A 13583-nucleotide genomic window follows, 5' to 3' on the forward strand; every position below is an offset into this window, starting at 1 on the left:
CCTTAATTTCTCACACACCTTGCGTAGAAGTTGACCCCCGACTTTCCAAGGACACTCCATTCTAACTCACCTCACTACCCCACTGGGTTCAGAGCAGCACCACAGAGACCAGGATTTGAAGCAGTTTTCTGATCTTTCTGCATTAGTGCGATATCACAGAGTGCAATTTGCCCACTAAGATATCGGGCAACTTTAGTACAAGTTTAATTTCTCATTACAATGATGGAAGTAAGATTAGAACAAGCTAGAGAATCAGTGTACGAGAGCCACAAGCTACCAGAAATGGAACTAAGCTCACTGAACTGTCTTGAACAGTCCTATGGCCTCATAGGGAAAAAAAAAGTTCCCGTTAAAACCCTTTTTAGGCTTCCTTCAATCCACTTCCTGCTTCCTTCCAGATGCCACACACATCTAAGACTGAGAGAAGGTCCAGCAGTTCTCTGCTGGCTATGTGAGCCCTGAGCATCGATAGTTGAAAGTAAGGCCTCAAAAACATTATATTACCTGCATTACCTTAACTTTTAACCTTATGCCTAAAAAAGGTTTCAGAAATTCAAGCTTTACATGAGCATATATTGTATCCCCAACAACCATTCCCCAGACTATCAGATCCCAGCAAACTCCAATATTGATAAATTCTTGTGTTAATGCTCCAAATCATCTCTCCTTAGTCCTGCAAGTCAGAACCTATCCTACAGACATATTCCCTCGATAGTACTCAGAAATCCTATGACTACATTTTCAATGCTTCATAATCCTAGAATCTACCATCAACAACCTCCAGTGTTCCTGGAATCCTGGAACATTCCTCCCAGTGCTCTTAGACACAGAGACCCACGTCACAAAATTGCTACACCCCGATCATCCCTCTCAGTATTGCCAGAACCCTGACCTTTTTGCAATTTTCCCTCCCAAGTTCCAGCGCTATCCTCAATGCTGACATATCAGAGTCTTTGGTAATATTGTTTTGCATAACGCATCAATGCTTACAAAACACTCATTCATTGTGAGCAACATCACGTAAAATCTGCCAACATGAATTAATAATGCAGCCTCATCTCCTTGTCTCCCATAATCTCCATTTTTTTTCTTTCCAAATCAAATGCAATAAATAACATGACACATAGTTCAACCTCATCACTATTCTCATCAATGTTCTTTTCCCAGAAAGAAAGAAAGACATTTAGGAGAAAAGAAAGAAAAACTGAAACTGTGCTTGCTTAACAGAGAAGACAGACAGGGAAAGATTTAATAAGATTGAGCAAAACAGAGACAAGATTATAGAAAGGATATTATTAAACTAGAAAGAGAACAGAAAAGAATTTACTAGGATGCTACCAGGACTTGATGGTTTGAGTTATATGGAAAGGCTGGATAGACGAGGACTATTTTCTCAGGAGCATAGGAAGCCGAGGGGTGATCTTATAGAGGTCTATAAAATAATGAGGGGCATAGATCAGCGAGATAGTCAATATCTTTTCCCAAAGGTTGGGGAGTTTAAAATTAGAGGGCATAGGTTTAAGGTGAGAGGGGGGAGATACAAAAGCGCTCAGAGGGACAATTTTTTAACATAGAGGGTGGCGAATGTCTGGAACAAGCTGCCAGATGTTGTAGTAGAGGCAGGTACAAATTTGTCTTTTAAAAAGCATTAAGACAGTTACATGGGTAAGACAGATATAGAGGGATAAGGGCCAAATGCAGGCAATTGGGACGAGCTTTGGGGTTTTAAAAAAAGGGCAGCATGGACAAGTTGAGTCAAAGGGCCTGTTTCCATGCTGTAGAACTCCATGACTCTCAGATTAAAAGTGAGACAAGTACCTCAATTGACTGTTAGCAATCTCATAAAAATGGAAACAATTATCACCCTGATCACTTGCGCTGAAAACAACAGTGTTTGAGACAACGGACAAATAAATTAGCTGGAAACCTATAGTTTACTAGGTTAGTGAAAATTTCATGCTCTTTCACCAATGGGAGGGTGGAAGGTGCAGGATATTACTTCATATTAATACCTGCATATTTTAATTTCTCTGACTACCTCCAGCTGGGACATAGTGCCCTCTCAATTGGGTACAACCACCCTGGGGAATGGTTCTCTAGACATTGACTCTTGGGGGATGGTTTATGTGGGCACCAACTCTTGTTTATATATTACATGCCCTGCTCCAATTTTTCCCCACCATCTAACCGTGTTCCCTGAAGACCATACTGAGTTCAACTCCATGTGTGCAACATCACAGGAGATTAATTAGCTTTTTTACATATATAATTAAATCATACAATGGTAGGTTTGTTACATGCAAAAACTTCTCAAACTTTGAACATTAAGTTTAATTAATCCAACTGGCTTGATGATGTTAAGTACAATGAGATCAAAGGAAACTGTTTAGCTCCAGTTAGATAGTTCAAACGACTAATAAACCAGGGAAAATCATAACTTTCTATCTTTATATACAATGGCAGCCTTTGCTGTATTTTAGTTCATTTATACAAAAAAATTCTACCAGTCAGAATTTTTGACGCACCAGTACAGTTAATCCAAGAATTAAATAATATTTAATAATCTAGAAACAATGTACGATTTAACTTGTTACCATCTGCTTTAATTCTCTATGGAAATCTGAAATTTTCTATCTTGGACTCTCCCAGCCACTTCTCCAGTTATAGTTTTGCACAAACCCATTGCCATTTGCTCATCACCTTAACAAGCAATTTATTCAATTGCAAATCTCATGAAATTCGAAGTGTAACATTTAATCCAAATTTGTATGTCCACACACAATACTTTAAGGGATCTTCAACAACGTAATCCACAATTCTAAGAAATTGTCATAGATATTTTACACTCGTTCTGATCTATGGCACATTTGAAAGAAACCAATTTTACTGCAGGATTTCTAGTTTAGCGGAATCACTCTTGAAAGTGAGGTTGTTCCTCACAATTAAACTCAATTCCAACAGCTCAGCAATTTGTAACAATAGCTTGCATTATATGGTATATTTAAATTGTAGAATGTCTCAAAGCTTCTCACACGAGCATTGTCAGATAAAACTAAGCCATGTGAGGAGATATTAGGACAAGGAAACAAAATTTTGGTAAAATTCGTAGGTGCCTAGAAGCATTTTAAAAGACAAGGGGGAGTTAGACTGCTTTAAGGAGGGAATTCATGAGCTTAGGGCTGAGACAGCTGAAGGTACAAACACCAATGGTGGAAAATAGGAGTGCAAAGAGGCCAGAATTAGATGAGTGTAGCGAAAGTTAAAGATATGAAGAGAAAAAGTTAAAGTTTATTTATTAGTCACAGGTAAGGCATACATTAACACTGTAATGAAGTTATTGTGAAATTCCCCTAGACGCCACACTCCGGCACCTATTCGGGTCAATGCACCTAACCAGCATATCTTTCAGGTTGTGGGAGGAAATCAGAACACCCAGGTGAAATCCACGCGGACTCCACACAGACAGTGTGTGACAAAGAGTGAAGCATTTGGAGGAATTTAACAAACAGATAATTTTAAATTACAGCCAGGACCAGTGGTCAATATACATCAGCATAAAGTAGGTGAACAGGACTGGAAGTGAGCTAGGATATGGGGAGTTGATAACGTATTTAAGTTTATGAAGGGTATATATTGAAAAGCTTGCAGTAGAGCATTAGTATAGTAGTTCACAAAACATATTAGTTATCAGCAGTACATGGATTGAGGCAGGAGGGAATTGGGCAACATAAAGGAAGCAGAAGTAGGCAGTCTTTGTGCTGGAGTGAAAATTGGTTGAAAATTCAGCTCCGGATCAAACAGGGGATCAAGTCAATAGTTAGGGAAAGGAACATGTGGTGAGGACCGGTGACAATAGCTTCAGTCTTCTCAATATCTAACTCAAGAAATATTCTACTTATCCAATACTGGATGTTTGACAAGCAGCATGACAAATCACAGGCCATGAAGGAGTTCAGAGAGGTGGTGACGAGGAGTGTGTTGTCAGTGAAGATGTGGAATTTGATACATTTGGATTATGTCAAGGAATGACAGCTTGTAGATGAGAAATAAAAGGGTACCAAGGATAACCCCTTGGTGGACTCCAGGAGTAATGGTGCAAGAAATCCTCTATCTATAAATGGACAATTAAGAATGGAACCAGGTAGTCTCGACAAGGAGATGGAGGAGAGGCATTTGAGCAAGATGGGTATAGTTAAATGCGTGGAAGGCTGTTGACTACTTGGGAAAGAATTCACAGAGGATTTCATTTGTGATTTTGATAAGAGTGGACTCAGCATGGTTGCAAAGGCAGAATCCTAATTGGAGAAGTTCAAACGTGGATTTGGGAGACAAATGCATGCTCATTGACTTTGGAGAGGAAAGTTCAACTTGTGTTGGTGGCTTGCAAGTACAAGAGATTAAAGTTTGTTGTTTAGAAGTTTTTTTTTAATCCAAGGAGGTTTACTATACAGCTACTGTTGGTACTCAGTTGAGAGAGAAGAAAAAGAAAATAACAAAGCACCTACCAAATGTACTTAATTGTTTGCAAGTTATTTACACTTTGGTGTTAGCACTTAATATCAATCTGTGTGTTTTTTTAAAATAATCTGTGATCCATACTGTTGTGTATTTGCAGAATGACGCTCAGGAACACTCAATAAACTAACATTACTTTATTGTCATATGTTCTCTCTCTAAAACGTCTGTGTAATTGTATGGCATTTCTTTGCATACATTCTGATAGTTTGGCTCTACGGTAGGGCAAAAAGGACAAATAAATAACATTTTCTTCCCTCTTAATCTGAATGTCCCCAACAAGATTAATTTGGTTTTTTGAAGATAACTGACATTGACATGGTTTTCTTTGTAGTGTAGTAACCCAGTATCTATGTGTGCTACTCACAATTGCTAGCACATTTAGTGACAACTCCTCCTCTAACTGCGTGTCACTTCCCTCTTCTCAACACTGTTCTACAGCATGGACGTGTCTCCTTTAATTTTATTTGAATTGTTCTTGCTTTTTATTTTTATTTATAGTTTGCTTTTTGTTCCTGCAAGCATGCTCTGTGTCCCTTTTTTCTGCAGCTTCAACGTTTCATGTCGTTACACTAGCATTCAGCAGCTGAACACCCTGGCTTTGCACACTGATAACATGTACGAGCCCTGGTGGCTTTGGGTATTGATTCAAAGGACATTTTGTACACCTGAGCAGATGAATTCCACTGCTGGGCTTCCTTTGCAGCCACTCCATAGAAACAGTGATTTCAATGGCTTTCTGTAGTGAGATTACTCTCAGATAACACGTTTTTGTGTTGTTTCACTGTGGAGATCACAAACAAGTCTGCCACGAATGGTGTCATTAAGCATGTCTCCAAATTCACAATATTCTGCAAGTCTTTTGAGCACTGCAACTAATTATGGAATTGACTCCTGCTCCTTTTAGTTTCTTTTAAAGAACCTAAAGCACTCTGCAATCATCATTAGATTAAAAATATGTTCGCAAAATGTCCACAATTTGCTCGTACATTTTAGTGTCTGGTTTATCAGGTTGCATAAGATTGTGGAGGTGATTAAAAGTTTTCTTCCCATCACACTCAGGAAACCGCAATGTCTTCATCTATTTTGTTCACCAGCGCAAAATAATCAAAACACTCGCTATAAGAGCTCCATTTTGCCACATTCTCATCAAAAGTCTCAATGCTACCAACCACTCCGGTCATTTTTACTCATACAGGTTTCCTATATGCTTCTTTTGCAACCTTGCTTCCAGCAGCTTCTTTGGTTTTCTTATTTACCCAAGGCATTCCTTTGAGCTTCAGTTTGTCATTTACTACAGCAGCTCTAGAATCTGTTTCTCAGAGGGTCTTCTACTCACGCCCGCACTAGCCAACTGATTCTCCCCATATGCAGCAACGCCCATGTGAAAAGTTTCCCCTCTTTACTCTGTTTAAACTTCTTCCGAATGGTTTTGCAAGCACGCATCCATTAACCTCGTCGCCAATTTTGTCACGTATTGGAGAGTGACACCCAGAAATTCTCAATAAACCAACTGCAACTTTGTGGTGGTGGTGTGCACTTTCTCATACCTGCTGTTTCTGTCACCCACTGGGCAGAACAGCAGTAAAACGGTTCACACAGCTGCTTCACAGCCCTGGGGACCTGGGTTCGATTCCTGACTTGGGTCACTGTCTGTGCGGAGTCTGCATGTTCTCCCCATGTCTGCGTGGGTTTCCTCCGGGTGCTCTGGTTCCCTCCCACAGTCCAAAAGACGTGCTGTTTAGGTGAATTGGTCACGTTAAATTCTTCCTCAGTGTACCTGAACAGGCGCCAGCCGGAGTATGGCGACTAGGGGATTTTCACAGTAACCTCATTGCAGCGTTAATGTAAGATTGACCACTTGTGACACTAATAAATAAACTTTAAAGCGTTTTACATTGCACTTCCTTAGATACATTACTACAGGAGGGCTCTAAGACAAAAGGAACAAATATATAACACACACACACAAACAGGTACTTGTAACTCTAAGACTGAAGCCTGGCTCGGGGAGAAGCTAAGAAAAAGTCACCACCCTGTCCTTCCACCTACTCACCACTCCCCAGAGTTTCCTTCCGGGTCATCCACTGACATTTAGTTCCGGGTCCCCGGCAATATGGCGGGTTCTGTTCAGTAGTCGCGGTGTTTGTTCAGGGAGTGGAAAACAGTAGCATTGGGGTGAACCCGCCGGGAGTGGGCAGGCGGGGGAGGGAAAAATAAACCGCGGCCCGTCGGCCATGGAGCGAGAACAATCTTTCCGCTAACGGGCAGCGGACGGGGGAGAGGTTTCAGCGCTCGCTCGGGGCCGGTGGGATTCGTGAGCTGAAAATGGCCCCGGTTCAGGTGGAGAGTTCGCAGTTGGTGTCTGCTGGTGGCCCGACCTCTGCCCCGGCCGCTGCGGTCACGGCAGCCGTGGCCGCCAGCCCCGGCGTCCGCCTCAGCATGTTGATCGACTTTCTCCTACAGAGGACCTACCATGAGATTACGGTGCTGGCTGACCTGTAAGTAGCAGAAAATAGGAACCCAAGGAAGTCCAGAATGAGTTGACTGTCTCCGTCTGCTTGCACTCACCTTCCCAGCCCGCTTGTTACACACTCGGTTTAATGGTTGTTATAACTTAGAAACCAATTATATCAACTTTTTAATGTAACTATCCCTTTTATATTCACCTGTGGATACTGTGTAATCTCTATGTCTGATCCCGAAAACGCTGTTCGGCATCTCTTCTAGCCTTAGTGAGTTTACTAGTTGGATACTCCTGCCTGTACTATTTAAGCTACATATTTCTGAAATTTAGTAAGTACCTTTGCGCTGAGCAATAGTGCTACAATTGATTTTGTGAATTGGAGAGTGAAATACTGTATTCCAAATTTATTTTTAGATTTCCAAAAATTCTTTTGAAACTTCTGCTTACTCAACTATGACATTTTGAGTTTCAAAATGTTGATTGAGAACAGAGCTACACGGATGACTAATCATACTTTCATCTGACAAGTCCACATACCAGAAAATAAGCAAGAATTTTCTTCTAAGCCAATGTAGTTTATTTTTTTGAGATCGGCTCTTTCAGTAGTGGCTGTGGCTGAATCGGGGCTGAGAAAATTGGGGGAATCCCTGAGTTTCTTTGTTGTATTTGATTAAAAAGGTTCTTTTTTATATGTTTTCTGTAGAGATGTAGAGAACAAAAACAAGACAGTTATGATGAACTTTAGATGATTTGGCTTCAACTGGCGTATTGTCTCTAATTCTGGATGCTATAGGATGAGGAGACATTGGAGAGGGCACAGAAAAGATTAACTAGAATGGTTCTGGGGTCAAGGGACTTCAATTATGTGGGTGGATTTGAGTAGCTGGTATCATTATGCTTATTGAAGAGAAGTTTGAAAACTTTGACAGAGGTGTTCTGGGCATTGTAGTTCGGGAGAGAACTATTTCTGATTTATCAGTGCTACTTAATGGATGTAGTTCTGAATTATTGTAATTGTGTTTATAACAGATTTCATACACGACGTTTTGTAGATTACCCACCACTTGTTTCAATTCAGTTGTAACATATTTTACGTTGCAAATCTGAAAGCTCTTAACGTAAAATATGTCGTCTAACTGACCTACCTTAGAACTTATGAGCTGGTAGAAAGTACTGTGTTGTCATGTTTATGTCTGTGATGTTATTTTCGTAGTGCCCTAACTGAAATTGCTCACTGTTAGAATGTATCTTTAACGTACTCTCCAATTTCGTTTTAATGTTGTTAGTAAAGCAATCCTGGGGGCAAGTGCTTTTTTGTAGTTATCTGCCTTTTGTGATTTGTACTTGAGTATCAACCATTAGACAGCAATCTAATTTTAAAGAACTTAGAATGAGCATTAACTGTTATTTAAGAAGTCTATAACAAAATTGCACTCCTGAGTTAGCAACATCACTGAGAAAGACAGTATTAAGATTTTAATACATGTCCAACTTTTTTGTGCTTTATTTTTTTCTTAACATGTGGAAGAACGACAGGGATTGGATGTAAACTTAGAACGGCAATGGGCTGAAGTGTCTCCACAGATATCTGTGCTAACACTGAGGAGAGTCCATCATAGTGATGAGGTCCTATTAGCTATGCAGCCCATTATGCTGTGAACATTGTCTAGCCTAAACCTCCCCTAAATATCTTCCTGCGAGATTCTCTTGTTAATTCTGCTTACTTTGCTGATTTTTTTATTCCCTTGTGTCAAGGATTGTTGTCCTGCTTCAGGTATGCCCAAATAGAACCTTTGCTGTTCACTCTCGTGTTTTCAGCCACCCATGTACATAATTCATACGTAACCAGCTCAACAGAGCCAGGCATTGACTCATGTATCTAAACTTGAATTAAAAAAAATCCAATAATTGTGGCATTACAGGGAGTGTGTAATTAGTTAGTTAATAGCTAAGATTGATGTAGCAGTGCAACATCCTGCAGAATCTTGTACACAGCTGAACAAGGTACTGGTATAAAGGACTCATTTAATGTACACAATCTGAAAATGAATTTTCAAAATACATTGGGCATGATTTAAACTTTGTTTTATTTTGGTAGTATTGCCAGAAGCCTTCTGTGAGATTACATTTTAAAAACAAATTAAGTTTGTCTTAAGTAAAACATTGCAGAGCTTTCACTTTCACTAGTAAGTAACTGATCTTTTTGTTTTTAGGCTGCCTCGAAAAACAGACATGGAACGGTAAGTAATTTTTCAGGTTTTTTTTCACGTATTCAATATCATTTTTTAAAAAATGCTGCTTTTGTATTTAAAAAGAGTCAATAGACAATTCTGAAAAGCTATCTGAGTATGTGTCTACAGATTCTACATTATTTTATAGTGGTTGATTCTTAGGGCCCTATTTTACCATTTTGATTAGAAGTGCTGGGCAGATTTGAAACTGGGAGTGTTTCAGATCAGTTTCAGATAGGTCTGAGGCGCCCCCATATGCACACTGCCTATAAAAATATCAGCGAGTACAAATCATGCTGTACAAGCCTGTGGGCGGGGCATAATGCACTTGGATTTCTCCAGCTCTGATCACGTCAATTGCGCATGTGCAGGAAAAAAAAATAGCATGCTGTTCCCCTGCCACATCTCTCCTGGGCCAGATAATGCCTTCCCCTGGCCCCTACAGACACTGCCCCACTCCCTCAACATTACTGGCTCCCTTATTTGCCCCCCACACCCACTCCAACCCCTCCGATCACAGGCAAAAGTGGAACCCCCACTCCCCACCCACCAACCTCAAACTGAGAGCCGTCGGATGCTTGGCACTTACCTCCTCGCTGGAGCACCTGAATCGGACTTATATGGAGTATGTTTGTTTCGCACTGATTCCAGATGGGCAAACACGGTGGTAAAGGGGGAAGTACCGGTAAAGTTGGGCGTGCAGCCCATTAGGTCAATTTAAATGCATGCAACTGCATTTAAATGGCCATTGCGTCTGTTGTGGGCTATTTTCGGGCCTTGATGAAGGCTTAACTGATGTGGAGGCAAGTGAGGATCGCGCTACTTGCCTCGTGTCTGACTTTACCTAAAGTTTTTGTGCCTGAAAATGGGCGCCACACAACGGTAAAATTGAGCCCTTATTGTCCTCTGAAATGGCTTAGCAAGTCACTCACTTCAAAGGCAATTAGGGACGGGCAACAAATACTTTGCCAATGGCACACATCTCATAAAAGAATTTAAAGTATCGTGTTGTCAGTTAATGGAACCAGTTATTATTTTATTAATTGAACTCGTAATTTACTTGCAAGTAACAACAGTACTGTACCAATGTGGGTTTTCACTATCGGACATAAGCTACTGGTTAGGAAGAAGGTCGCTTTTAGTTGTTTTGTGATCCCGAGGCTTCATCCTGTGCTCAGAATACTACACAAGGACTCCCCAGTGGCTCAGTCAATTGTCTGTTAAACCATTTCAGATTAAGATGGTCCCAGATTAATTGATGATTTTGCTGAGTTGGTTAATCTCAGTAAGAAGTTTCACAACACCAGGTTTAAGTCCAACCAGTTTATTTGATAGTAATCCCACAAGTTTTCGGAAACGGTGTTCCTTTGTCAGGTGTGTGGAAGGTTCTGGTCAGAGAAAGGCATATAAATACACACACAGTTTACAGAATACTGATTAGAATGCAAGTCTTTACAGCTAACCTGCTATTCAAGTCTTAGAGATACAGACAATGTGAGTGGAGATAGCATTATCATAGGTTAAAAAGATGTGTATCAGTCTCTACAGAGACTGATAGCCAAGTTCCGTGCACATGAGGACGGCCTCAACCGGGATCTGGGGTTCATGTCACGCTATCTGTAACCCTCATGACTTGCCTAGGCTTGTAAAATCTCACTTACTGTCCTGTCTGGAGACAATACACGTCTCTTTAACCTATGCTAATACTATCTCCACTCACATTGTCTGCATCTCTAAGACTTGAATAGCAGGTTAGCTGCAAAGACTTGCATTCTAATCAGTATTCTGTAAACTGTGTGTGTCTTTATATGCCTTTCTCTGACCAGAACCCTCCACACCCCTGACGAAGGAACACTGTTTCCGAAAGCTTGTGAGTTTACTATCAAATAAACTGGTTGGACTTAAACCTGGTGTTGTGAGACTTCTTACTGTGTTTACCCCAGTCCAATGTCGGCATCTGTACATCTTGGTTAATCTCAGCAGGGTTGGCAATAGGAGAGCTTCAATTGGCTTCACAATTCTTGAGTCAGGGAGGGGAAAATCAGGTTTGTGCTCCTCTTTTCATCTTTGTAACATTGGCAGGTATGGATGGTAGGGAAGGACAGGAGCTAACTCGGGGTCTGATTTTTTTTTCCTACTCTCCTGCTCAAATTACTTGCCAATATTTACTGCCGAAACAATGAAAAATGATGATGGGTACTTAGGCAAAGTATTGGATTGCACTGGCACCCATAAAGATTGGGAAATGATTGATACATAACATAAAACACATGGAGTAAATTTAAATTGCATATCTGCTTTTGACCAATGCTTTTTAGAGACTGTGCAGCTTACTGCAAGTTTCTAATGATAGAAACATTGTCCTGTAATGTTATGGTACGAGTTGAATTGTGAAAGCTAAAAATCACAATGCAGTTGCTCTTTTTGGTCTTGTTACAAAATAATTAAGTTGCACCTCAAATGCAACATGTTTTGATAACTTTTCTTGCTCGACCTGCTGGAATTACTATTCTCATGGCTCGCTGCTGTCGATTTGGATTCAAACCCTGACTGTGCATATTTAAATTTCCCTTCATGGATTGGTGTCATTGCTGAAACGACTGACAGCAGCTGCTGAAAATAGCACACCGGCTTGCTTTGTCACCTTTCTATATGCACTTATTGATCACCCCTTTGTCAAGTGGTTCCCCCTGGACAATATGTCTGTTTGTTCCTTTCTGCAAAGTACACCTACTTGGTGATCTTTTTCTGAGTAAGATTCCCTATATAGGACTTGTGAATAGGAGACTTCTGGCAAGCCGGTGTTTGTTGCCCTGAGGTTACTGAATCACGTGTCTAGAGTGGAGTCCAGCAAACTAGTGCAAAAGATAAGACATTTGCAATTACAATCTTCAACCAGAAGTGCCAAATGGATCATCCATTTCTGCCCCAGCAACACCATTCTTCAGCCAGAAATGGCCAAAGGCACTGGACACTAAAAAGGCTTTAATGATGATCTGGCAATAATATTTGCACTCCAGAGTTTGCTGCACCCCTAGCCAAGCCTTTCCACTGGCATTTACTCAGTAATGTGGAAAGTGATCCAATTATGTCCTGTACACACAAAGTAGAACAATCCAACCATTAATGCCCATCAGTCTGCTCTTGGTCATCAGTAAAGTAATGTAATTTTTAAATTATTTGTTCATGGAACGTGGCCATCGTTGCCTGGGCTGGCATTTATTGCCCCAGGCCAATCCCCCAGGGCTTTTAAGAGTCAACCACATTGCTGTGATCTGGAGTCAGGATGATAGATTTCCTTCCCAAAAGGACATTAGTGGGTTTTTACAACAATCAATAATGGTTTCACGGTCATCGTTAAAGTTTATTTTGTCACAAGTAAGCTTACATTAGCACTACAATGATGTTACTGTGAAAATCCCCTAGACTTCCAGATTTTCATTGAATTCAAATTTCATCATTTGCTGTGGTGAGATTTGAACCCGAGCCCCAGAATAATATCTTCAGTCTCTGGATTACGAGTTCAGCAGCAATACCATTATGCCACTGCCCCCTTTGTTCATTAGCAGCGCAATTAAGTGGTGTTTGTTTAGCAGTAACCTACTCACTGGCGCTCAGTTTGGTTCCGCTACTCAGCTCCTCACCTCAATACAGCCTTGGTTCAAATGTGGACAAAAGAGCTGAAGTTCAGAGTTGAGGAGAGATTGACTGGCATCCAGGCTGCAGTTGACCAAGTGTGGCTTCAAGGAGCCCGAGCAAAACTGGAGCCAGTAGAAATTGGGGGGGGAGCGGGGGGGGTGGGGTGGGTGTGTGTGTGTGTGTGTGTGTGTGTGTGGAATTCTTCACCAGTGGGTCTCAGAACTAGCACAAAGGAAGATGGTTGTGGTTGTTGGAGGTCAATCATCTCATTTCCAAGAAATCACTGCAAGAGTACCTCAGGATCGTGTCTTCGGCCCCACCATCTTCCATTGCTTCCTTGATGACCTTCCTTCCATCATAAGGTCAGAAGTGAGGATGTTCGCTGACGTTGATGATTGCATGATGTTCATCATCATTCGTGACTCCTCAGACACTGAAGCAGTCCACATCCAAATGCAGCAAGACCTGGAAATATCCAGGCTTGTGCTGACTAGTGACAAATAAAATTCATGCAGGCAATGACCATCCCAAAAAAGAAAGAAGCTAACCATTGTCCCTTGACATTCAGTGGAATTACCATTGCTGAGTCCCTCGATATCAAAATCCTGGGGGGTCGTCGTTGACCAGAAACTCAACTGGACGAGCGATATAAATACTGTGGTTACAAGAGCAGTAAGAAGTCTCACAACATCAGGTTAAAGTCCAACAGGTTTATTTGCCAGCACTAGCTT

At 41.0% G+C, this 13583-nt stretch overlaps 1 protein-coding gene across 1 annotated transcript in view; it reads left to right on the forward strand.

Moving 5' to 3' along the window:
• Window positions 1–6639: 6639 nt before the first annotated feature.
• med14 (mediator complex subunit 14) overlaps window positions 6640–13583 on the forward strand; it is an 81628-nt gene continuing 74684 nt past the window's right edge. Inside the window, exons 1-2 of the mRNA XM_080203848.1 lie at window positions 6640–7016; window positions 9196–9222. Coding sequence (XP_080059974.1) covers window positions 6844–7016; window positions 9196–9222 — 200 coding nt within the window. The 5' untranslated portion in view covers window positions 6640–6843. The remainder of the gene's footprint in view (window positions 7017–9195; window positions 9223–13583) is intronic.

This window comes from Carcharhinus amblyrhynchos, chromosome 15, assembly GCF_965287045.1.
Source record: "Carcharhinus amblyrhynchos chromosome 15, sCarAmb.v2.hapA, whole genome shotgun sequence".
NCBI lineage: Eukaryota > Metazoa > Chordata > Chondrichthyes > Carcharhiniformes > Carcharhinidae > Carcharhinus > Carcharhinus amblyrhynchos.